Source organism: Postia placenta, assembly GCF_002117355.1.
Source record: "Postia placenta MAD-698-R-SB12 unplaced genomic scaffold POSPLAscaffold_1, whole genome shotgun sequence".
NCBI lineage: Eukaryota > Fungi > Basidiomycota > Agaricomycetes > Polyporales > Adustoporiaceae > Rhodonia > Rhodonia placenta.
In genome coordinates this window covers 2,724,690-2,747,854 of record NW_020169832.1, presented here as the reverse complement: position 1 = coordinate 2,747,854, position 23,165 = coordinate 2,724,690, and the positions used below count along the sequence as shown (strand labels likewise).

General features: G+C 57.8%; 11 protein-coding genes across 11 annotated transcripts; 3 read left to right on the top strand and 8 right to left on the bottom strand.

Annotated features, from left to right (window-relative positions):
- Positions 1 to 1,242: 1,242 nt before the first annotated feature.
- Positions 1,243 to 3,572, top strand: POSPLADRAFT_1042981 (hypothetical protein; the record flags this gene model as incomplete). The annotated part of the gene is made up of 5 exons (XM_024478202.1): positions 1,243 to 1,263; positions 2,631 to 2,993; positions 3,058 to 3,198; positions 3,255 to 3,341; positions 3,402 to 3,572. 5 exons carry the CDS (start codon positions 1,243 to 1,245, stop codon positions 3,570 to 3,572), a joined length of 783 nt encoding a protein of 260 aa, XP_024344563.1.
- An 88-nt stretch (positions 3,573 to 3,660) lies between these two features.
- On the bottom strand, positions 3,661 to 4,568 carry POSPLADRAFT_1176700 (hypothetical protein). The gene is made up of 4 exons (XM_024488441.1): positions 4,552 to 4,568; positions 4,312 to 4,498; positions 4,177 to 4,233; positions 3,661 to 4,112 (listed from the first exon to the last, which is right to left on the bottom strand). Exons 1-4 carry the CDS (start codon positions 4,560 to 4,562, stop codon positions 3,957 to 3,959), a joined length of 411 nt encoding a protein of 136 aa, XP_024344562.1. The 5' UTR covers positions 4,563 to 4,568; the 3' UTR covers positions 3,661 to 3,956.
- Positions 4,569 to 4,722: 154 nt separating this feature from the next.
- POSPLADRAFT_1176697 (hypothetical protein) lies at positions 4,723 to 6,869 on the bottom strand. Its single transcript, XM_024488440.1, has 7 exons — positions 6,416 to 6,869; positions 6,173 to 6,360; positions 6,051 to 6,119; positions 5,530 to 6,001; positions 5,410 to 5,479; positions 5,274 to 5,360; positions 4,723 to 5,216 (listed from the first exon to the last, which is right to left on the bottom strand). Exons 1-7 carry the CDS (start codon positions 6,776 to 6,778, stop codon positions 5,122 to 5,124), a joined length of 1,344 nt encoding a protein of 447 aa, XP_024344561.1. The 5' UTR covers positions 6,779 to 6,869; the 3' UTR covers positions 4,723 to 5,121.
- Positions 6,870 to 7,958: 1,089 nt separating this feature from the next.
- Positions 7,959 to 9,567, bottom strand: POSPLADRAFT_1051890 (hypothetical protein; the record flags this gene model as incomplete). Its single annotated transcript, XM_024480219.1, has 11 exons — positions 7,959 to 8,008; positions 8,063 to 8,375; positions 8,430 to 8,485; positions 8,539 to 8,590; positions 8,643 to 8,674; positions 8,727 to 8,848; positions 8,901 to 8,995; positions 9,053 to 9,234; positions 9,287 to 9,297; positions 9,369 to 9,478; positions 9,529 to 9,567. 11 exons carry the CDS (start codon positions 9,565 to 9,567, stop codon positions 7,959 to 7,961), a joined length of 1,062 nt encoding a protein of 353 aa, XP_024344560.1.
- A 384-nt stretch (positions 9,568 to 9,951) lies between these two features.
- POSPLADRAFT_1176695 (hypothetical protein) lies at positions 9,952 to 12,615 on the bottom strand. The gene is made up of 5 exons (XM_024488439.1): positions 12,394 to 12,615; positions 11,910 to 12,182; positions 11,718 to 11,852; positions 11,117 to 11,657; positions 9,952 to 11,060 (listed from the first exon to the last, which is right to left on the bottom strand). Exons 1-5 carry the CDS (start codon positions 12,601 to 12,603, stop codon positions 10,078 to 10,080), a joined length of 2,142 nt encoding a protein of 713 aa, XP_024344559.1. The 5' UTR covers positions 12,604 to 12,615; the 3' UTR covers positions 9,952 to 10,077.
- Positions 12,616 to 12,904: 289 nt separating this feature from the next.
- On the bottom strand, positions 12,905 to 13,261 carry POSPLADRAFT_1051888 (hypothetical protein; the record flags this gene model as incomplete). The annotated part of the gene is made up of 2 exons (XM_024480218.1): positions 12,905 to 13,005; positions 13,060 to 13,261. The coding sequence occupies 2 exons, from the start codon at positions 13,259 to 13,261 to the stop codon at positions 12,905 to 12,907; spliced, it is 303 nt and encodes a 100-aa protein (XP_024344558.1).
- Positions 13,262 to 13,562: 301 nt separating this feature from the next.
- POSPLADRAFT_1042958 (hypothetical protein) lies at positions 13,563 to 14,737 on the bottom strand (the record flags this gene model as incomplete). The annotated part of the gene is made up of 7 exons (XM_024478196.1): positions 13,563 to 13,876; positions 13,929 to 14,087; positions 14,151 to 14,205; positions 14,262 to 14,324; positions 14,460 to 14,494; positions 14,556 to 14,658; positions 14,723 to 14,737. 7 exons carry the CDS (start codon positions 14,735 to 14,737, stop codon positions 13,563 to 13,565), a joined length of 744 nt encoding a protein of 247 aa, XP_024344557.1.
- Positions 14,738 to 14,964: 227 nt separating this feature from the next.
- On the bottom strand, positions 14,965 to 16,995 carry POSPLADRAFT_1130330 (hypothetical protein; the record flags this gene model as incomplete). Its single annotated transcript, XM_024483942.1, has 7 exons — positions 14,965 to 15,136; positions 15,173 to 15,426; positions 15,479 to 15,793; positions 15,859 to 16,166; positions 16,220 to 16,337; positions 16,408 to 16,607; positions 16,716 to 16,995. The coding sequence occupies 7 exons, from the start codon at positions 16,993 to 16,995 to the stop codon at positions 14,965 to 14,967; spliced, it is 1,647 nt and encodes a 548-aa protein (XP_024344556.1).
- Positions 16,996 to 17,598: 603 nt separating this feature from the next.
- On the top strand, positions 17,599 to 18,231 carry POSPLADRAFT_1042956 (hypothetical protein; the record flags this gene model as incomplete). The annotated part of the gene is made up of 6 exons (XM_024478195.1): positions 17,599 to 17,624; positions 17,735 to 17,783; positions 17,832 to 17,857; positions 17,914 to 18,015; positions 18,069 to 18,121; positions 18,182 to 18,231. The coding sequence occupies 6 exons, from the start codon at positions 17,599 to 17,601 to the stop codon at positions 18,229 to 18,231; spliced, it is 306 nt and encodes a 101-aa protein (XP_024344555.1).
- A 398-nt stretch (positions 18,232 to 18,629) lies between these two features.
- On the top strand, positions 18,630 to 19,622 carry POSPLADRAFT_1030690 (hypothetical protein; the record flags this gene model as incomplete). The annotated part of the gene is made up of 7 exons (XM_024476744.1): positions 18,630 to 18,758; positions 18,817 to 18,892; positions 18,954 to 19,110; positions 19,171 to 19,183; positions 19,238 to 19,363; positions 19,424 to 19,521; positions 19,571 to 19,622. The coding sequence occupies 7 exons, from the start codon at positions 18,630 to 18,632 to the stop codon at positions 19,620 to 19,622; spliced, it is 651 nt and encodes a 216-aa protein (XP_024344554.1).
- Positions 19,623 to 19,762: 140 nt separating this feature from the next.
- Positions 19,763 to 22,927, bottom strand: POSPLADRAFT_1176689 (hypothetical protein; the record flags this gene model as incomplete). Its single annotated transcript, XM_024488438.1, has 7 exons — positions 19,763 to 20,749; positions 20,831 to 21,050; positions 21,098 to 21,769; positions 21,827 to 21,950; positions 22,007 to 22,401; positions 22,455 to 22,622; positions 22,679 to 22,927. The coding sequence occupies 7 exons, from the start codon at positions 22,925 to 22,927 to the stop codon at positions 19,968 to 19,970; spliced, it is 2,610 nt and encodes an 869-aa protein (XP_024344553.1). The 3' UTR covers positions 19,763 to 19,967.
- Between the last annotated feature and the right edge of the window lie 238 nt (positions 22,928 to 23,165).

The window sequence follows — 23,165 nt, the reverse complement described above, 5'->3', positions numbered from 1 at the left end:
GGTGGCGATATAGTATAGCACAAGGGGCCGCGGGGGCGTTACTAGGGCGGCGCAGGACAATGGGCGGACGCAGGAGGTGCAGCCCACCAGACCTATATATGCGGGGCGTCGTGCGATGAGAACAGATGAGAGTCAGGGAGCAGGGAGGACCGGGGCCGTCCGCGATGGAGGCGACCTGATTGAGCCGTGTGGCTTATCCCGCTATGGATCGAGAGAGGGCCGAGGGGGAGCAACTGGTCCGGCGCAAGTCCGGGTCCGCGGCGCTTGTCTCTTACGCCCGCACCGCTCGCACGCGTCGATGATGCTTGCGATACATGCGGCTCGTCGTGGTTTCAGGTGCACTCGCGGCGGCCTGGCGCAGCACACGACGCGTCTGGGACACGCTCGAGGTGCGCTGGCGTGGTCGCAGTGGGCGGTCTCGCACTCGAATGCCACAGCGGACCAGCTCGTGCGGACACGAGCCGGGGTGCCTGCTTATCGCTTCCCTGGCGTTCTGTGTCGTTCGACACTCCAGGAGCGACCATTTGTTCCGACGGCAGGTTCGCTAGCTGCGCTCTAACGCCGTCGTAAGTTGTTGCTGAGGTGAGCGGCGTGGTCCTATTATTGATACGTTCGTGGCTGCAACGATCGTTGGTGGATTATCATGGGCCGTATCTTCTGGGATATTCGAGCGGGCCGGCCGTACGTACACATGAACACTGCCACCAGGATAGGACTCGCGGAGCCCACTCGTTGGATCGGTGAATCGATTCTGCGACGTAGTACTTCCCCCCATTTTGCAATGGGATCTGCTTCAATAAGAACGCTCGCTGCTTGTGTATCTAGTGCACGTTCGAGCTTCTGCGGTTGAATTCCAGCTATCGAAGTCACTCGTCATTATACTCGGCCTGCGCCCAAGTACTGCCGTCATAGCTTGCAGGCAATTGCGCAAAAACACGACGATGGCACATACGCCAATGTGATCCTCAATCACATTAATATTATTCTGCGTTGCCACGATGTGGAGAAGTGCGTTTCTGGGAGTCGAACCAGCAACTCCGGATGCAGGCAGCTCTGAGCACGTGGTGAAGTTTAACCTCGGTGGCAGAGCGCGCTTAAGCGCCCGCGGTCGACGCCAATTCGACGCGTTCACGCTCTCTTCGTCTACACCTCTTGCTGCACGCCAGTCCGCCTTACCCAGTCTCTAACTTGCGCGAGCGTGGCTTCGAGCAGCCAGAGCTTTTGCGCGACGCCCGTGCTTCCATGAACTCTCGCAAGAGACCAGCGGACGATATCATCTCCCGCCCCGCCAAGCAGCCACGCCTGACTGCAGAACATCCTCTCGGAGGAAACAGCAGCCCTTCGCAGAACGAAGGGATCTCTGCGCGCTGGCTCGGCCTGGCGATGGAATTTGTGAAACTCACGCGCGAGACGGTCGCGCAATGGCTGGACTGTGAGTAACTCGGCCCTGCATGACCAATTGCCTGTGGCCTGGCCCTCTTACGCCGAGCGTCCTAGCATCAGCCACCAAGGACACACTGCCCGTAGCAGGTCCCTCCCGGCCCCGCCAACCAGTCTGTCAACCACAACAGCAGGTGCCGCCCCCGTCGTCCCCTCCGCCACCTCCACGTCGCCCGGCTCGACCCCCTCTGCCTCCTCAGTTCCAGCATGCCGGTCCCTCCCAAGAGCCGTCTGCTCCTCAACCTCTGCGACTGCATGTACCACCACCAGCAGAAGGGTCTACCTCTACAGCGCGGCGTAGTCGATCGCGTGCGCGGCGGACGTCGGATCCTCATGCGAGCCAAGTGCAACAGCAGCAGCAGCAACCGCCACCCCCGCTACCGCGGTCCAGAACAATGTCACATCTATCTCCGGCCTTGCTGGCGGCATCTCCTCATCTTAAAGCTGCGATAGCAGAGCACAGACAGGCGCAGTCGCAACCGCGGCCCACGTATATTATCCGGGAGCACATCCTTGAGAAGCAGGTCGATTTTCTTCCTCAATTGTGCTCTGGTCTTGTTCTGAAACCTGATGGCACATTAGCATAAAGCCAGAGTAAAGGAAATCCGACGGAAAGACAGAGAGGAGATGGAGAAGGAGCTGTTTGAGATCAGGCGATCGAAGGGTGAGCTCGTCAGCATTGTCTATCGTATGCTTTTCTCATAGGTTTCTAGGCTATTCTTCCGGGCTTGAGGACTTCAGAAGTATGCTTAAAGTCATTTGAGTGCGTTCTCACCATTTACGCGTCCGTTCAGGTTTGTTGGACTATTCAGCACGGCTCGAGATGTTGTCGAGGCGAGAAGCCCTACACCGTATGTTGCCCCGGAAAGATCACACTGAGTCCTTGTAATGAATCAATCTCTCACAGCGTCGCCATCTCTTGCGGATCTACGCCTGAAGGGGTCGGAAGAGCCCTCTCCAAAGAGACATTCAGCTGATGTTGGTGCAACTCAACCACTATCTGACCAGGACTGACAATTACGCGCAGGACTTTTTGCGACGCGCCTTAGAGAAGGCGAAGGCATCATTCGCAGAGTATGCCGTTTTTCATACTCCTGGATCGTGCCGTAGACTGATTAACGGTCGCTAGACCAAAACCTCCCCCGCCCTTCACTCCATCGCTCGAGCTGTTGATGAGATTGAAGCATAAGCGAGATGAGGAGATCGAGCGCCGGTTGCGTGGTCCTAAGCTTCCTCCGCTCCCAACGGTACTCCCGCCAGAAGATGATCGTCAAGTCGACGAGCTGCTGTCAAAACACGGGGTGATCTCGAAGATCGAGAGGGAGCAGGTCACGGACAAGGACCTCATGCGTCTCCGGCCCAACAAGTGGCTGAATGATGAAATCATCAACTTCTACGGGCAGCTGATCTTGACGCGTTCGGAGGAAGGCAAGGAGAATTTCGTCAAGAACAGCAAGAAGCCACTGGACGTGCATTATTTCAGCACGTTCTTCTGGTCCAAGCTGGAGAACGAGGGCTATGAGAAGGGCAGGCTGGCGAAGTGGACAAAAAAGGTGAGCCCCGATCGTGGCCCTACTGTCCGTCCACAGCCCCTTATCGCAAGCTCGCACAACCTAGGTCGACATCTTTCAGAAAGACGTGGTGCTCATACCTGTCAATCATGGCAACTCGCACTGGACCGCTGCTGCCATTAACTTCCGCCAGAAGCGGATAGAATCGTATGACAGCATGGGCATCGTCCGGCCGAATGTGTTTAGGGTGCGTTACTCAGCGTTCCGTGTGGCTTCTCGTGTACTGATCTCAGTGCCCTTCAGCTCTTGAGAGCATACCTGGATGCCGAGCATAAGAACAAGAAGAAGAAACCCTTCGACTTTACCGGGTGGCAAGACTACGTACTGGAGGTACGTTGCGTAATTGGTGAAGTTGCTCCAATATTATGCTGAGACAACCCACATATACAGGACGTACCCTTGCAGGAGAACGGCTATGACTGCGGTGTTTTCACCTGTCAGTTTCTGGAGGCACTTTCCCGAGGCGAAGAACCCTTCCGCTTCCAGCAGGCGCACATGCCCTACCTGCGGAGACGAATGGTCTGGGAGATTGGACATGCCAAGCTCCGTGACGATACATGACACGCTCGACACCCAATGGCCCTGCGTGCGTGCGCTCCGTACCTGCACACGCTTCATCTATTTGTGGGCGTGCACATCTTGAAGTGGCTTCGTCACGGACAAGCAGTAGTTATTGTAGTAAATTAATGGATCACAAAAGGGCGACACACATACACCTTCATCGAGCGTCTATACAGTCACCCATGCAATATCGAACATACAGCTCTTGAGCGTCTCATGGCACGTCCAGGGGCATGCACAAGAATGGACAAGAATGAGAGGATCCGAGACATTATTGTACATGCTGCAGTACGAATACCTGGTGTCCGTAATACGGAGTACTGAGGGTATAGCTGCTTTTGACAGTGCCGCTCCAGCCGAGCATGAGGTGCGAAGGGATAGATATCATCGCCGAAACCACCAGACAATGATGAAGAACCAGAAGACAATGATGAGGAACAGGATGTACCACAACCAACGGCAGCCCTGTCGCGCCGCCATGTTGTTCATCCGCCGGAACGTTCCACTCAGAATGCCAGAGGTCTCCGCGAAGGCGTCGTTCTGCATGGACGGATGGATGGTTGAGCCTCGCCGCTCACTCAATCAGCTTTGAAAGCCGACGCACCATCTGGCTCAGCTGCACGGTGGAGTCGCGCACCTCGTTCCCAATCCCAATCGTGATCTGCAACAGTTGTCAGAGGCACTGCCATACGTGCGAATCACGAAGAGGGGGGGAGCTCAGATATGACGGCCCACTCACATCTTTCAGCATCTTCACCTTGGCCTGCAGACCCTCGAGGTGCTCGTCATTCTGTCCCTCCAGGTCGTCGGCAAAGCGCTGGCCATTGGCCTGGAGGTCATACGGGGACGACCGCCCAGAGGCCGGCGGGGTGTAGTACTCGGGGAGCAACGCCGAGCGATCTCGCAGCGAGGCTGTTGCCCTAAATCTAGGGACGAATGTCTAGTTCATGACTTTGTAAATAGTGAAGTATGCACATACCGTTGAGACATAGTGAGTGAGCAGACCGGCTGTCCTCCTATGCATTAGAACATGTGAACCGTGACCAGTTGGGGCATAGCATAACCAGAACCCTATGACTTAGGCGCCGACACGTACTATGTGACTAACCTTAATCACAACAACATAGGTTCTCATTTACAGGCAGACAATAGTGGTCACATCCACTGCATTTGTGACGACCCCGAGCTATCAATACAGGAGCAAGAGTGTAGTATCTCCGGGACAATGCAACACGTCAGAGGAAGAGATATAGACAGTGGACCGCGGCAAGGAATTTATGTGACATTCTGTAAGGTAAGACCGCGCCGCTCGAAAGTTAGGCCAGCAAAAAGTCGAGTATGGCGGAAGGATGCGCGTGTGAATCCAGTAGAGAAGATGATGTACTTCGGCGCGGGGGGTCAGGGACTCTGGTGGTACTAGGTAATGCAGTGGTGTGTAAGTACGAAGGCGATCGGGTGGCAATGTCCGCGAGGAGCACTCGCTAGTGCTAATGACAGTGAAGTATACACGACATCGATACAAGTCCGTAGGGGCCATGCCTGGCTTCCCTTACTCGATACTCATCCGGTTTGGATGCGTACTCATGGGACCTCGGTAGATGTCCTGGGATTTGCCGCGTCGCGCCATATTCTGGTTCTTTGCCACTGAAGAAAGAAACAAATAAGCTTCAACGCAATAGTCACCAAGTGTTGGATACTCACTTTGATTCTTCAACCCTCGTCCGAAGTTGTTTGTCACCATGCATGCAAAGACGAATGTTGTCAGCAGCAAGACGATCGCAAAAACGGCTACAAGGGCATCAGCTGAGATCCCATGAACGCATATAGATTATCTCACAGAATATTGTCAAACTCTTCCAGACGTCAACGAACGTGGCTGTGCCATGCCGCCGCACTACTTCGACGAGCTACGGACGATTGTGAGAACGAATTCACAATCCATACGCGCCAGACTGACCTTGTACATGAAATAGACCATTGCTCCGGCACAACCCGTCATGAAAGCGAACATTGCCCACTTCTTCTCATGACGAGCCGCAAAGTGACCGACAACGAGTACCAGAATCGACAATGGAAAGGCCAAGCAAGTCAGGTAGTACTCCGCATTGTGTTCACTCAGGACCAGCCAGATGAACTGGACGGAGAAGCCGCACCAGAAGAACAGGTCGAACTTCACCAGACAGAGGAAAATCTGGTAGTAAGCATACATCGACTTGATCCGGCGATCGGCACCGAGGTACTTGTATACTTTCCAGCCAAATTCGTTATAGATCTTCCAGCCTAAGCCAATGTAGGCCAGTTCGGCGACGGAAATGACGATAGGGATGACGGTCGTGAGGACATGAATGGGTATGCCAGAACTTGAAGACGGGCTCCCAATCTCGCCAATCTGAATGATGGCGTAGACGAGGAAAAGCGCGTTGAAAATGCTGCAAGAGGGTCAATGTCAATGATAAGAGGTGTTCAAATGTCACTCACGTCAATGCGATGAACTGCAAAGTGTTGCGGTTGTATACGGCGTCCAACGCCATTGCGAACTGGAAGAGACTGCGCAAGGAAGTTCAACATGACAAGCATGAAATTTCTGGCCAAAAACGCACTGGGCCATGGCGAATATACTCAGGTAAACGGGCATCTTCCTCGATTCTGGGTCATCGCCGCTACTTGCAGACGTGCTCTGCACATCCTGTAGCCGAACAAAGAGCTCCGCCTCGATAGCAAGGTCGATAGCTGTCTCGACCGTGATGGTCAAGAGGTACAATCGACACGCGATGGAATCTGGTATGAACTGGTTGGTAGGGTGAGAAGACCTGCGCGACGCGACCACACTCGCGTTTACGTACTGCTGCGCGCACAATCTCCCAACAACTGGTCCTAGACTCCTTCTCCACCTTGGTGTCCGGCATTGTCTTCGGTGGAGGGTACTCCCAGTCTAGTCTTTGTGTTGTGTGTTCTTCGAGTCCCTTGACGTCCTTGAAAGAGATCTCGCTGTAGTTCGACTGGTGTTGGGAGAGGGGGTAGAGTGGAGGGTCACGGTCGCTGTGACCGTCATCGAAGGGCGGAGGGTCAGTATGGTGGGCTGTGTAGGAGGTCGCATACTGGTCGATGAGGTCGTCGTAGGGGGCCCTGTCGTCCCCTGCGGCGCGTGAGCGGGATTGTGAGGGTTCAGGGGAAAGAGTGGTGGGTGCGGCTGCGAGCGTTGACATTATGAAAGGAGTGAATGAATCGAGGGTGCTGTGGGGGTCGACCTGCGAGCTCAGGGGAGATAAGCCAGGTTAGCCGTCGGGGAGGATGGCGAGAGCGACATTCGATGTTCCCGTACTCCTTCTCTCCCACCGACTGCGCTATCCCTTGTTTGGCTTCGTTTGGCCGGTGGCTGCCGCGACACGGTGGCCAACCATCTCCGTTTCTCGGCTCCCCCAAATCTGCTTTCGGTCGTCAACTCTAGATGCTGTGCTCATGGTCTAGGCTGCCTCTTGGTCGCTAGATATGTTTTCAGACTCCAATTACCGCGAAATAAAACACTGCCCGGTACTATTCCTGACCTAAAATACTCTCTGAATGTGATTTTCCGCTAAGCGGCGGGGGGCATCGCCAACATGTCATGTTGCTCGACTGTACGGGCTGAAGTCATCATGCTGCGGAGCTTGGCACTGCGCTGGTAGCCTTACTCACTGCAACTACGATAGTTCGTCAAGTCAGTCTCATTAATTTTAGCCCGATCATCATTTGCATCATGCTGGACGTGAGCTACGCTAATATTAAGGCAAGGCAAGTGCAGCTTCGAATCCACCGCGGCCTGCGACTCAAGGCGCCGACTTGCACGTCCCGAAACTGGATTACTCAAGGGGAATCACATGGCCTGCAGTTGTGTATACAGTCGGGTTGCAGAGAGTGTGATGAATCCAATACATTTGCCAGGCGATATTAGACCCACTACGCGACATTGAGAAACCCGAAGTGGGCAATCTCACCGCCTCCGGAAGATGACAGGACGTGTGGCTCCCGCGTCCACCTCCACCTCAGTCAGGAACCGTTACACTCAAAAGAAGCCGCCGGAGGGGCATCGCGCTTCGTCTCGGCAAAGATACCTGCGGGACCGTATGTTTTCGGCAATTACTCATGGATCCTCCCATCGGGAATGGCACCCCAAGATTTTCGAATTAGCTTCAAAATTTCGTATACCGTTTTTCACAATCGAATATGTTCTATGTCATTGTCATTGAGGTCTCCGCGTTCTCATAGGTTGATTGCATCACGTTATGACCTGCAATGAGCTGCGACATGTTCAAAACGATACAGGCTGGTATACAGACGCAAGATGAGGGGTGATACAAGATGTGGTAGTAAATCCTTGTAGATGACGAGTCCAGTTGGATGCCTAGGCTAGGAACTGTCGGTGTCTGTCGAGGAGCCAGTCTCATCACCTTCGACGTCTGACACATCATTGTTACCAAGGCACAATCTATGAAAGCGGTATATTTACTCACCAACCACCAGGTAACCAGGCGTTGGTATCGGGGCGACGGGTGGTGCCGGTGGCGGCCGCGGTGGACTGGGCCGTTTGGGCGGCGGAGGCGGTGGTTTGGCGTTCTTTGGTTTGGCCTTGGAAATCACTTTCGCAGACAGCGTGGGGCTCTGAAGAGATGGCGCAGACGCCAAGGTTGATATTGAAGGTGCCGGCGACGACATGCGTGACGGCGACTCCGGGGATGATGAACGCTCGTGATGCATGGACGGGACGGTGGACGAGTCCCGCAGCTTGGAAGGCACCCGCGTATGTGAGGGCACTGCAAGCGTCTGCTAGGAATTAGGTCAAATTCGTGTCTCTGCATAACGGCAAATGAAATCGCGTACAGCGTTGTGTGCACTGGGAGACCCTGGATCTCGCTTGATGCGGGCGATAGGAGAACCTGCCGAGAGCATCTTAGCACAGGAACATGACGCGTGCTGGGATAGCACATACTGGTCTTTGCTTTCTTGGACTTTTTTGCAGGAGATGTAGACGGTGACCCAGGCTTCAAGGGAGTCAGCGACAATTGTAACAAAGCGAACACCCCGTATACGCACTCTCTTACGATGAAGATTGAATTCCGCATCATCTTGAAGAAAACATCAGCTTCGCTGGTCAAACAATATGTTGTCGACCCTCACCCGCTTTCTTTGCCTTCGATTTACTCTTCCCCTTTGCCGGGCTAGGTTTGCCGTCGTCCGATATATTTCCAGCCTCAGACGCCACGTATGGAGATGCAGAACGACCCGCCTCCGCAACCAGCCTTGCCATATGAGTCAGCACACGTAGCACGGATAAGCAAAATTTATGCTTACTTAGATTTAGAGGTGGCATTGCGGGTAGCGCCTCTGCGCGAGCTCCCCAGCCCCAAGCATTCGCTTAGATGTTGCGCATACCGGTTGGATGCCACCTGCGCGCGCCATGGTAAAGTCACGTATGCCCACCGGTGAAGGCAAGGAGCGCTCACCTGCCGTTTGCAATTGCTACATTCCAGGAGAATATTGCCGCCGTTCTTGCCGTTCAGAGGGGTGTTCGCCCCAGCGCCCGCAGGACTGTTCGTGTCCCCGCCTCTTGTCTCTTCCGAGGGCGTGGGCAGCCTCGACGAGGGCCCCGCCTGAGAGGCGCTGCCTGAAGGACCAGGAACATGAACTGCACAAAACGTCAGAATTCCGCACGGCACAGAGGGGAGACAACGCCTTACTGGCACCACAGCTGCGTTCCCGCGTGCGAGTTTTTTTATTATGAATTCCGCTCCATGCGCTCGTGGAAAGGCGACGACTCACTGGGTGTGACATATTTGGCAGATCGTCCGCGAGCGCGCTACCGCCTGATGCGACTCGAGGACCACGTCCATGAGCGACTCCTCGAGCATGTCCGCGAAGACCCTCGCAGCCTGCGCCGACCGCCTCAGCCACGAACACACGAACAGGCCTGCGGACTCACGAGCTCGGACAAGACCTCATCTCGCTCCTTCTTCGGCATCGAACCGCACGGTCTCTGGAGCTCGCATGTAAGTGACTGGACACTCTGCGCGGATGCGGCGTGTCGCCAGAAACGAAGCGACCTCGGAGCGTTTGACGACCTCAGCCGCCTCGGTCGCTCAACTGAAGTTATTGAACCACACTAGCCGCGCCTGTGGCTACACCCGCGCGTTCTACATGCATCACATGATCCCATCAATTCATGTTCGCGGGTTGCTCGCGGACCAGCGGTGTTACAATCGAGATGGAATCATTTTCATTTTCTCGTCGGCCTGGTCAAAATATTGTCCCAAAGTGAAATGACAGAAGTACTGCTGGCTTTTCTGTCTAACAGCATGAACTGGCGGGGAATACACAACCAAACAGCCAGCACATCATCGACAAATCGTAAAAGCAAAAATATCATAACATTGCTAGCAGATAGGAGTCATGTTGCGGGAGAGTGCACACGACGAGACTAAACCAACCATCCAGCCCGCACAACGATCCATCCGTCCGTCCTTGAAGCACATTACCGCGAGAGCCGGGAGATCGTGAACACGCCGAGAATCACAGCCGCAAGCGCGCCTATGCTGGCAGGCAGCAGCAGGTCCTTCGGGATGCCCATCACCGTCTCGTCCTCGACGACGTGCACCGGGGGCGGTGGCGGGTTGCTGGCCGGCTCCGGCAGCACCGACTCCGCCTTCTCGACCTCCTTGGTTTCCGCTTGCGCTGCTGCGGCGACCTCAGCGGCCTGCGCGGCGCTTTTCTCCGCCATGACGTCCGCCCAGCCCTTGCCGCCCTGAATGTACAGCACAACACGGTCTGCCCCCGCGGCGCGCGCGATCTTCACCGCGTCCGACACGTCCGCATCCGATGTGATGAGCACGATGTCGCCGTCCGCGTCCGTGTACGAGAGCAAAAAGTCCGTCGGGTCCGGAGGCGGCTCGGACGGATCTGCGGTCTTGTAGTTCGTGAAGAAGGGGTCCGTCGCGAGCTTGCCCGCTACGATGTCCCGCAGGTTCTCGACATTATCGTGGCGCGCCTGGAAACGGTGCGTACGCCCGCTCGGCGTGCGGAACTTGAAGACGTATGTGCCATCATCGACCGCCGGCAGAGGCACCGGCGGGCCGACAATGAACGGGAGAGGCTCGCCCTGTTTGCTGGAGTAACCCTCGAGGACGGAGTGCTCCTCTTGTTCATCTACCATAGACGCAGAGTCGTTGGGGTGCACCTCAGGCGAATGAACCGTGTGGGACATGCTGCGGGACAGATGGCGGGAGCGCACATCCGTACCAAAGTGAGAACCCGACAAGGCCGACTCGGTGTCATCGCCACCTAGGGAGTCGAAGAAGCGACCCCACATGGGCCCGCCCTCTTCGTTCTCGCCCGCGTTTTCTGTCATCGTCATAGAGTTCATTTGCTCGAGGGTCGCGTAGGTCAACTTGAGGACATCGACGATAGCCACGAGACGACCGTCTGCCTCCACGACAGGCAAGTTAAGATAATGACCGACTGTAAGCAGAAATCATCAGCAAAGAAATGTGAAGCAAACAGCATGATCTACGTACTGTGCATCTTCTTGAGCGCGTCATGACAGGTCATGTCGGGAGGGGCAGTATCAGGGTGAGGGGTCATAACGCGGACGACGCTACACCTGGTCGCATCGAGACCAGCCGCAATCACACGCAGAACGATATCCTTGCTCGTGAAGATACCCGCAATCTTTGGCGGCTCGGCAACGACGGCATGAGGGGCATGCGTCGGAGCCTCCATGACACACACCGCCGTCGTGCGCCGCTCCTTCATCAGCTTCGCGACCTCTTTCACCGTCGTCTTCGGGCCGACGGTGGCGGGCTGCGTGCGCGAATCCATGACGGAGGTCAAGTCCGGCAGGGCCGTCTTCTCACGGAGGGATTCGACGTAGGAAAGCATCGCCGCCGCCTGCGGGTTCGCGCCCAGCCCCGTGCCAAGCTCGGACTGCACGCCCGCGAGCGCGGAGTACAGCTTCTCCGACGCGGAGGAGCTGCGCTCGACTTTGTCGAGAGCTTCATGGAAGACCTTCGTGATGTCAAGCAGACCGACAACGTTGCCCTCTTCATTGCAGACCGGCTAATGGGAATGCAGGTCTAAGAATACGCACACGTGAGATAATGTCCGAGAGCAGCTTACCAGATGTCTGAAGTGCCGTTGGACCATGAGCTGCAGCGCCTCTGTGGCACTCGTCGTGTCGCGGGTGACCATCGGGTTTCGCGTCATGATCGTGCTGACCTGGGTAACGTGAGGATCCAGGCCCTCCGCGGTGACCTAGGCACATCCAAGGCTTAGCATACGTGGAGGCCAAAGTGGATCGAGAGTACGCACCCTGTACGCCAGATCCTTCGCGGTGAAGATACCGCTGAGGCCTTCGTCGTCGTCGACGACGAGGACACAGTCCGTCCTCTTCGCAGCACAGAGCTGGCTGGCCTCCGAGACGGTGATGTTCTCCGGGACGGTCAGCGCGGGGCTGGGCTTGAGCGCGGCGACGGTGCCCTTCTGCACATTGGGCTTGTGTCCGCGCCTGCGGCTCGACGTGTGCTGGGTCGTGGAGATCGTGCGCTTTCGCGAGAGCTCGCCCTCGATCTTCTTCCGGATAGCCTGTGAGGCGCGTCGTGCGTCAGTAAGCTCGGTCTGCCCCGCAGGCGTGCGCCGCCGAAAAATCGCGCCGAAGGGCGCGTAGGTGCGCTCGTCAAACACGCTGGTATGCGCCGGCATTGCCGTGCAGAGAACAGGGCCGACACGTGTGTGTCGTGCATGCTCCGCAAGACCGTGCGCTGCGCGATGCGTGGTATGAAAGGGATTTGCTCACCTCGTCCCGTTTGGACTGCTTCTTCCTGGTCTCTGCCACGGACGCGGACACGGTGGACATAGCGGTAGATGGCTGGTGACGGTGCACGGCGACTGGGAGAGGTGAGGTAGCGCGTTCAGGGAAGGGTATGGGCGACTCTGAGCGGGGGAGAGCGCCTGCGCCGCGGTGGTTAGAAGGAGAGTGCGTCGAGGGCACAGGAATTCGGGACATGCTCAGCTGTCCGCCGCACAACTGGAAAGCTGCAAGCCACGCGTTCGGCTCAGACACCCGGCTCTGTTGGTCCCTGTTTGTTCCGTCGTCTCGAGCCGATCATTTCAATCCATTTTCGGGTTATTGCTCAAATACACGAGGCTATGTACTCTACAAGGCACGATACAAACTACACGGCGATATCCTATCACATAACACAGCTATATTACGAAATCGTGAGACCTTCTGAGACGTCCCCGTCAGCCTCCGCTCGAACGTGTGCCGATTGCAGACTCACCCAGCAGGCTTCGGGTATAAGCACTTATCGTATCTTCCTCGACGATCTCGCCCTGCCACCCTGATCGGTGTAATTGGTGTAATAGTAGTACGCCCCGCCAATGAGCAAGATTGCAACGAAATGGGCTGGACATTCGCCGATAAGCTGCCGGCCCGCAGGGACAGCCACGAAACACTCACCGGCTACAAACGCAAGCGCGCTCCCGAACAAATCCGTCCCAAACGCCACGAACGCCTGCACAAGCTGCAACAGGCCATTCAGGAGGTCTCCACCGAGGGCGAGGATGGCCTGGAGCACGGCCAAGACCGAATTGACAAGGGATGCGACAATGGAGGTGAATGACTGAATGAGATTAGAGAGAGCAGAGGCGAGAGGTGCCATGACGGGCAAAAACAAGAGAGTGAACCCACATCCGCAGCGGTATCGCCGCCTTATGTATGTCTGCTTCACGTCGCGCTGTACTCCATAGGAGCGTAGACGCGTGACGTCATGTCTGGCTATAAGTCACGGGAGCAATTCGCGCACACGCAGCATATTGCAATCGAGCGATACGCCCAAGACTTGCATATAGACCTGTAGCAGACAGTCATACCATTACTCTAAACCTACTGTCCCAGCCTGTGCACGCCCGCGCACGTTTCCAATAACACAGCACACGTACAGCATGTCCCGCGCGTGCCCCTCACCTCCTGCCAGGGGCCGGCTGCTGCTCCAACACACTCCCTACCCAGCGCTCGACCAGCAACTTGACCTTGGTCCACACGTTCACAATTTGAGGGTGTGTCCCCGGCCTGCCCACGTACCCGTCCACACGCGCTGTGACGACGGCGACGGCGTTCTGCGTGAATTTGGACTGGTAGTAGCGAGCACGGAGGAAGTGGGCGTAGATGACGGGAGAGAGCAGCGAGTTCTGGAAGGTCACGGCACCGACCGTGACGCGGACCATGATGACCAGTTCAGTGAAGGCGACGACTTTCATCGCAGTGTCGTAATTGGCTTATTGCGATCCACGTTAGCCACAAGTCACATCACGCCAACATAAACTCACCTTTTACCCATGCATGCAAGGTCTTCGCAAGAGGGTGAGGGGTGGGCGCCGCGCCAGCCGTTGGGGGCGGGCCCGGGGGGAGGAATCGGGGCATGAGATTCGTACGCGTGAACGTGAGGGCATGAAACAGCGAGAAGACTGTGTAGGGAACCAGAGCGACTGCGACGGACGGGAAGTCAGAGGGTCACAGCGCCTCCCCGTCATTACGGCAGAGACACGCACTGGTGATTGGCTTCATGGACCACCAGAAGAAGGCAAGCATGAAGTATTGGACGTTCTGCAAGCGAGGGGCCATCAGCACGCGGCCCTAGGCGAGCAAGCGGGAGGCCGTACCTCATCAGCAGCCGCATGCTGGAATCGCTTCACCCAAGTGACCGGCGGGCCAAGTGGAGCCTGCTACGATTGACGCGTCAGAGGGATGGCCTTTCGGTGGCCACACTGAGTATTCACCTGTAGGGACTTTCTGGAGCGCCGGGCGGGATGAGCACACGCGGACGCACAACGTGTGGCACGCAGGACTCACTGGCAGACGATGGCGTAGCTCACAAGCGCGCCGAGGAAGCTCGCTGCAATGACACGCAACACGTCGTCGGCTGCTCGGGTCGCTACACGGGAGAGGGCACTCACCCTTGTACCACCAAGTGGAGACCCCCCTGAACATGACTGTGGCGAGGAAATAGCGCAGGGAGGACAGCAAGAGGATGAAGTGGCCAGAGGCCCACAGGTAATGCTGCAAGCCACACGCCCGGGGTCAGCGATGCGGGCCCGACGCGACGCAGAGAGCGGGTACTGACCTGGGTAGTAGCCATCACGACGAACGGGCGTGCTTGGTGGAAGAGTGAGAAGACACGGATGAGAGGCTGCGAGACCTGGTTGCGCTCGCTGGAGTGGGTGCGCGCAGGTGACGCACCCCACGTTGTGCTTTAGGGCCGGTGCAGGGCCAGCACGGGCAGAGGCTCGATCATGACGCCCACAGCACGGATCCGAGAGCATGGATGCTTATAATGGAAACAATACACACACAACACCCGCCGCGCTATCGACTCCACTGTGCCCGCCCCCCGCCCGCCAGCTTCTTCCGCTCCAGTCCCGTCTTGTACACCTCCTTCTCCACCGCCCGCCGCCCCAGCGTCTCCTTCCGCCGCTCCTTCCCGCCCCGCCGCCCCTGCGCCCTCCAGCCCTCGTCGCCCTCCGCGTTCTCCTCCTCGCTCGCGTCCTTGTCTACAGCGTCAATCTCCTCCCACTCTTCCTCGTTCTCGCCGTCCTCGCGCTTCCGCTTCTGCCCGCCGCGTCCCGCGCCACCCTTCCCGCCCCCGATGTTCACGTTCACGCGCGGCGGCACCGCAAACCCGAACGACCTGCCCACCTTGGCCAGGTCCAACTGATTCACGTCGAAGATCTTCTTCAGCGAATATGATGCGTACGCCTGCAGGTACGATCGGTACCCATCGCGCGCCGACTGGTGCAGGAAGTAGTTCTTTTGCAATAGCTTCTCCAGCTGTCACGATATCCATCAGTGACCGCGCGCGCACAAACTGATATCGCCGCACCTGAGATTGCACATTCGCGATCTGATCCGCTGGAAAGCTAAACTCGTTCAGCGGCACCTTCGCGTCCTTAAGATACCGCAGGAACCCGAGCTCGCTGGGAAGCAGGAACATCAGGCTCTTCCCGACCTTCCCTGCACGCGCGGTTCGGCCGACACGGTGGATATAATCGCGCGGGTCGTCTGGCGGGTCATATTGGATAATCCAGTCCACGCGCGGGATATCCAACCCTCGAGCAGCGACGTCCGTGCAAAGCAGCGTCCCCGACTCGGCATTGCAGAACTCGAAGAACGTCGTCGTCCGCTTTTGTTGTTTTTGCTTTCCCTGTAAAATTCAGGCGCACGTCAGTTTGAGGAACGCAGCCGGCACTGTGGGGACATGACACTTGCATGTAGATCAAGCACGGGTACATCGATATAATTTAGGAGTTCGGCGTGGTACTTCACCGAATTACAACTTGAAAAGAACACCACCACTTTCTTCTTCATATTCCGCTTCAGGAACGTGAAAAGCAGCAGGAACCGTCGATCTGACGGGCAGACGACGTAGCCTTGTGATAGTGTCGACACCGTGCTTGTGCGCTCGGTCTTGTCGACATCAATATATAGGGGCCCTGGGCGCAGCGACATCCGCGCGAGGTCGGTGACTTTTGTGGTTTGGGTCGCGGAAAAGAGCATGGACTGGCGGTTTTCTGGTGTGTACCTAGTGAGCGGTGCACGGGGAGATAGGGGCCGCGCGACGCACCGTTTGGAAGGATAGCGATGATTTTCTTCATCTCCTCCTCGAACCCAACCTCCAATATCCGGTCCGCCTCGTCGATCACCAGGCCCTTCAGGTTGCGGAAGACGAATCCTTTTGTGTTCTGCACTGGCCGTCAGCAACCGCGCACCACCAGCATCCAGGCCTATGCATAGACACAGGCGGACACACACCTCCAAGTGGTCGAGGAGACGGCCGGGCGTCGCAACGACCAGGTTCACGCCCTTTTGCAGCTTGTCGGCCTCGGCGCGGCGGTTCGCGCCGCCCATGACGATCCCGAACGTTTGCGAGTGGTGCGCCATCAGCTCCTTCGCGACGCCGAAGATCTGCAGCGCGAGCTCGCGGGTCGGCGAGACGATGACGATCCCCGTACCTGAGCAGCACCCATGAGCACCCTCCGACAACGCCGTCTGACGCGCGCAGGCCCGGCACAACCCACAAACGCAGCGGGGAAGAGAGGAAGAGAGGAAGAGAGACGCACCGTTCCGTGGCTTGAACTTCATCCGGTGCAGCAGCTCGACGGCGGGGATGAGGAACGCGAGCGTCTTGCCCGAGCCCGTGCGCGCGGCGCCGAGCACGTCCTTGCCCGCGAGCAGCGGCGGGATGCTCTTCTCCTGCACGGGCGTCATCGTCGTGAAGCCCATCTCCGCGAGCGCACGCGCGGTCGGCTCGGACAGCTCGAGCTCGGAGAAGGGCTTGCGCCCTGGCGTGCCGTCGGCGTTGGGGACCGGTGCGGGCGCAGTGACCTCTTCGGAGGCCATGGCTTTTAGTGTGATAGTAGGGCTTGCGCTGGTTACGAGGTGGTTGACAGTGCAGCAGCTCGGAGAAGGTAGAGAAGGGAGCGAGGGACGAGGGATCGCCAGGCAGCTCAGCTCAGGAGGATGTGAAGAGAGATGAAAATGGGCGTCTAAGCCGGCGGTTACAAAATGTGCAGAAACTTGGCGCTCATTGGTTGAGGCTCGGCGCTTGCCGGTGTACGCGATGTCTTCCGCAACTGCACACCGTCAGTCCAATACTTCGTTCCGTCGTCGCTTTGGGTGGTACTCATAGTCCTCCATGTCTCAGTCGTCACCGCCGTAGCATTGGTCGCGACCTCGCTGGGCGTCGGGTATGCCATCGGCGTGAATTCCGCCAAGTCCGCATCTGCGGAGAGCGGCAGCAAGCCCGATACCGCCGCACCCGCCTTAAACGACCCGCCAGTGGAGGAAGACAGCGAGGACGAGGGTGATGTTGCCGACGGTGATCTCTCTGCCATCAAACCCGGTTTCACGGAGCCGTGCAAGTTGGTACGCTCCCCGTCTCTGGCAGTCTCGAGCCCGAGAATTTACTGTATACAGGTTCTCGTAGTGCGGACGGATCTGAACATGACGCCAGGCAAAATCGCTGCCCAGTAGGTTCGCTGTCTGCTAAGGATGTTTACTGCAAAGCTTACATTCCGCCCAGGTGCGGGTGAGTACAATTTATAGTGAGCCTCACGTCCTGCTTGACTGAAGAGCGCAGGCATGCAACACTAGCGTGCTACAAGGCACTGCTCAAGACGAATCCAAAGGTGAGAACACGCGCTATCGGTTGCACCTGCTGTATTGACTTCGCGTAGCTCCTGCAACACTGGGAGCGCACAGGGTCAGTACACACAAATCATCGTGTAGTGTCAGGACGCTGAGCCGGCGGAATTGCAGGCAAGCAAAAATCGCTTTGAAAGCGACCTCGGAGGATGCGCTGCTGGAGCTTGAAGCAATTGCGAAGAGCCTGAACCTATGCGCGCGTCCGATCCACGACGCGTACGTATCATTGCTTGTTGCCATTGTGCCTCGGCTGACAGGAAGGCGTCTAGCGGAAGGACACAGATTGCGGCAGGCTCACGGACAGTGCTGGGGATTGGACCTGGTGAGTAACAACAAGACGCGTATGGCGAGACGTGCTTGCTGATGTTGCTGGACTCTGCAGGGCCGGTGGAGTTGGTGAACCGCGTTACTGGAAAGCTGCGGCTGCTGTGAGATGAGATGCACTGGTTGGCGTGTACATATGGTTGTGGTAGCGTGCTCCTCTGGATTCTTGTTATGACTCAAATAAGCTGTGCCGTTGACGCCGCGACAGAAAGGAAGTTGTTGCAAGAGTGATAGCGGCGGCCTTGCCGTGAGCGAGGGATGTTCTCGACGCTTCGTGTGCAAAGGGCAGAGAGATGACGTCAGCGTGAGAACGGCCTGATATGGGCGGGCGGAGGGCGGCTGGCGGCGCGTCTGCACGCTGAGGAGCATCCGTGGAGTCTCTCCATCGCCCAGTGGATGCTTGCACCGCGTCTAGTACGCTTTGCTCTTTTATAACTTATCCTTGCCTCACAGATTCCCTTCCCGTCTTTTGCTCACACGACGATTGCAACAACGTTCTCACCACCATGTCTAGCATCGCGCTCGCGCGTGCCTACCAGCAGTCCTTTGAACACCACCCCTACGGCACCCTCGCCGTCACAAATGGCGCCCTCAACGCCCTCGGCGACCTCGTCGCCCAGCTCACCGAAAGACATGTGCGTGCATCCCTCGCTTCGTGCGTCGAGCACAGCTCAAACGACGCACCCCGCCCAGATCGGCCCTCGCAAAGAGGCGTGCAAGTACGACATCCCGCGCACCCTTCGCTTCTTCGCCTTCGGATTCGGAATGGGTGCGTCGTCTGCTCCACACGTACCTGACGCGACCCGCTGACCGACCGCGGTACCGCTCAGGCCCCCTGATCGGCCGGTGGAACTTCTTCCTCGAGCGGAACTTTCCACTACGCCCCCTGGGCTCTGCTCTCCCTGCCGTAGCTCGCACTGGTAATGGAAAGGGGCGGGTGAGCATCCGTGCACTCTCAAAGCGCGTCGCGGCCGACCAGCTCATTATGTGCGTACGATTCGCATCAGTGAACCCAGGGCCGTCGCTGAACCATAAACGGAAACACAGGGCACCTATTGGGGTATGTCTCCTTCCCTTCAGGGCAGCGTGCAGAATGCGTGGCTGACCCGCGCAGCTGTCGTTGTTCATCGGCTCTATGGGCATCATGGAGGGCCGCGACGGGCCCCACATCCGCCGCAAGTACGCTGATATGCTCGTGCCTGCCTTGATCGCCAACTGGCAGGTATGGCCCCTCGCACAGGTGCGTTCCGGCAGTGCTCAACACCCGTGGACCATATTTACGCCGACGGTCCCGATGCAGTTTCTCAACTTTCGCTACATGCCTCTGGCGTACCGGGTCCCGTTTCAGTCCTCCTGCGGGGTCTTCTGGACGCTCTACCTCTCCATCCTCAATTCGAGGTGTGTTTGCGCATGCGTTCATGCGAACGAGGCTGATCGTCCTTCGCAGAGAATCGCTTGAGCAGCAACAGGAAGACAAAACGCGCGAGACGCTCCAATGAGTCTTGTGTTGTGTAAGTCATCAATAGACTCCTCGGACTCGGTTACGTCGTGCGGAGCGGACACTCGGGTTTACTAGATGCCCATCAAGCGGGCAACTACACCCCATGGGGACTCGGCCGTTAAGGACCGCCCTCATCTTGTAGCATAATCAACATTTCCGTATCAATTACCCTATCGTAGCGATACTCTACTTTTACGTTTCATGTAGTAGTTCATCAAGTACATACCATACAAATAGACAGCACTGCATCCGCGGAGAGATGGTGTGAGATGCACCTATGCAAGGCAGACGACATCGCCAGAGGCTCAGAACCACGGTCCAGGAAGTGCCCGAACAACGCCCCTCACGTCCTTCCATACTTCGGCTTGAAGAACGCCGGCGGCATGCGCGAAAGCACGTCCACCAGCGGGCGCTCGACGACCACGAGCTCCCCGCGCCCGACAAAGTCCACGAAGAGCACCGGCCGGTAGTGCGTCACCACCCGGAAGTTGCTCTGCGGATGCGCGAGCTGGTCGCCCTCCCCCGCGGGCGCATGCGCCGCCTGCCTGCGCCCCGGCGCCGCGTCCCGCCGCCGCTTCTGCTCGAACCCGCCCCACCCCGTCTCAGCGTCGAGCTTCACGCGGCAGAGCCACGTCGCGCCCCAGAAGAGCGCGTTGCGCTGCGGCGCGCGGGGCGCCCCGCCCTCCGCCGGCTCGCTGGGCCCGACGGACGCGGGGTCGAACGCGACGCCGAGGATGGGGTCGTGCAGGTGCGCGAAGCGCTCCGGCACGCCGCGGTTCAGGCCGCGCGCCCAGCGCGGGAACGTGCGCAGCTCGGCGTCGTACACCTGGATGCTGTTGTTCGCGAGCCCGAGCACGAGCACCGTGGGCGCGGCGGGGTCGAACGCGAGCGCGTGCACGGCCGCGGGGAAGCTCGGCAGCTGCGCGTGGTGCTGCAGCGCGGCGAGGTTCGCGACGTGCGTGCGCCCGCGCTCGTCGCTGCTCGCGAGCCAGCGGCCGTCGGGGCTGACCGCCATGCGCGTGATCGTGGCGAGGGCGAGCCTGTGCGTGGGCGGGGGCGCCGTGTCGTCGTCTGAGGAGGCGGAGGCGCGTGCGTCGGCGTCGGCGTCGGCTGCTGCCTCTGCCTCTGCCTCTGCCTCCGCCCTGGCACGGTGCCGGGGTTTGCGGCCCTTGACGACCCTGTCGCCGATGGTAAATTCTTGCAGACGATGATGTCCGAACCTGCGTAGGATACGCGGGTGTCTGGGGTCACTGTCTAAATCGACGACGAGAATGAAGGAGCTCATGGCTGAGGCCACGAAGAGCCTTGACGAGTCGGGTGAGAAGAGCAGGGAAGATGCTCCTGTCGACTCTGTTCTTGGAGGCAGCTGTGCGAGGAGGATGGCGGCAAAGTCGCGTATTCGCCTCGGCTTGAGATCGCTGTTCGCCTGTAGCACGGACTCTATGAGGACTTCGCTAGACAGAATCCGGTGACCGTACTCACCTCCTCCTCCATATAGAACAACTTGGTCTCATACCAATCGGCTACGGCTACCCACCGGCCATCGCTCGAGATCGCGCTTGCCGTCAGAGTAGTATTGGCATTGAGATCCATGTCCAGGACCCTTTCCCAGCCTACGTCCTGGCGCGGTGCGTCCATCTCGTCTACGTCAAGAGAATTCTGCTTGCGCAAGATCCGCCACACACTCAGCCCGGCGTCCCGCATGCATAGTAGCAATCTCGCGTCCCGTGCAAGATGTATCGCGGTCGAGTTGTACGGCCCCGAGTTGTACGCTAGCCGACGATGATATGAATCCTCGAACGTCGCAGGGGTGCTGGTTGCAAGAGGGTTGATAATTCGTGTGACAGTACTTGTCGGAAGCGCTGCAGGCGTAGTGACTACCGACATGTCTAGCCCGCCGGAGACCAGTACGGGCGCGACATCGATGGGGAATTTACGTCGGTGAGAAGGGGGGACTGGTGAGTAAGGAGGCCAAATCGCAAGAGCACGGACGTCGTGTGAGTGCATTCGGCGGGACGTAGACTGGACCCAACGGGCAGGTGAGCGAGCAAGGAGTGACGATGAGGCTTCCGCGCGGGATGTTTTAACATGGCTGTACTGGGTGATTTTTTGGTCGACGCCTGAGGTATAGACGGCTGTGCCCTCCTGCGATACAGTGAAGTCAGATATCGGCTCAAGTTGCACATTGAATAATCAACTCACTGGACTGATCGTGAGACAGAGCACATCAGCAGCGTGTCCCTGGAAGCTATCTAGTTGGGTGCATGTTCGTGGGTCCCAAAACTTGACAATGCCCATCGAGTCTCCTGAGACGATTGTGCCGTCACTAGCCGGATAAGCGCATTAGCGTTATACAATACGGGGAGCTGAATGTATAGTTACCCCAGAACACCGACAGCCCACACAAGCGTCCGCTCGCCTCTCACCTTGTCCGTCGCCATGCGATCGAGCACCCGCCCATTCCCCACGTCCCACTTCCGTAAGCAGGAATCTGAGCAGCCAGCAACGAGCCAAGAATCCGACCAGTCGTCCGCATCGTCGTCCGAGTCCAAGTCCTCGCCTCCTGTGTGCTCCGCCGTCTCGCGCGGGACCGGCGGACCCCAAGCAATGCTCAGGATGCGGCTCTTCACGCGATCAAAGCGCCTGAGGTGGGTGAGCGTGTCAGCTTCAATGGACAGCAGGCGGATAGAGCCGTCCTCGCATCCCAGCGCAAGTATGCTCGATGCGGGATTGGGGGAAATCGCCCATATGGCACCGCCCTGCGAGCTGACCGTTCTCTGCCATTGATTGAAAGGTGAGAAGAGGGGAAAACAGGAAAGTAAACACATACGCGGACGCATGCTCGCTGGAGATCCCATTCTACTAGCTCGCTACTACCTCCTGCACTAAAAAGCCGCAAATTCGAAACAGTGGGCACCTCGTCTTCTCCTAGGCTGTCCGGGAATTTGATCGCAAATGCAAGGGAATCCACCTTCGATGGATATGGACCTGCAAGTGTCTTCATATATTTGAATCGATCTGTAACGCAAATTAAGGAAGCTAGGGCGAACATACCTTTCTGACCACCCAAGCCTGCGGTGCCTTGATCTCCTGCTCCGTACCCGTCCATTCACAGATCTCAATATTTCCGTTGCCACGCCCGACAGCAAGGGTGCCGAACTTGAGGGGCTTCCGGTTTGTAGTACTTTGCTTTCCCTTAACCGAGGGTAGGCGGAGCGGAGGAAAGCAAAGCGCCGTGACCGCGGACGGAGTGTAGTCGACGAACCGACATCTGTGCACCGCAAGGGGTGTCCCCTCTATCATCTAAGCAGGTTTGAGTGCGAGGAGGCGGGGAGTATTTTGTGCAGACCGTCGGTGAGCGCGTCGGCCTGAATTCGCGGGACGCGAAAGTCACGAGCAAACTTTTCTCCTGGCCGCATTCGGCAGGAGCGTGCATTGTTGGCTCGGTCTGCTCGTCACCGCCGGCTTGAGACACACTCCACTAAACCACTATCTCCATCTCTATTACCTGTCCCGACGTTGGGTTACAGGAGCCCCCTTC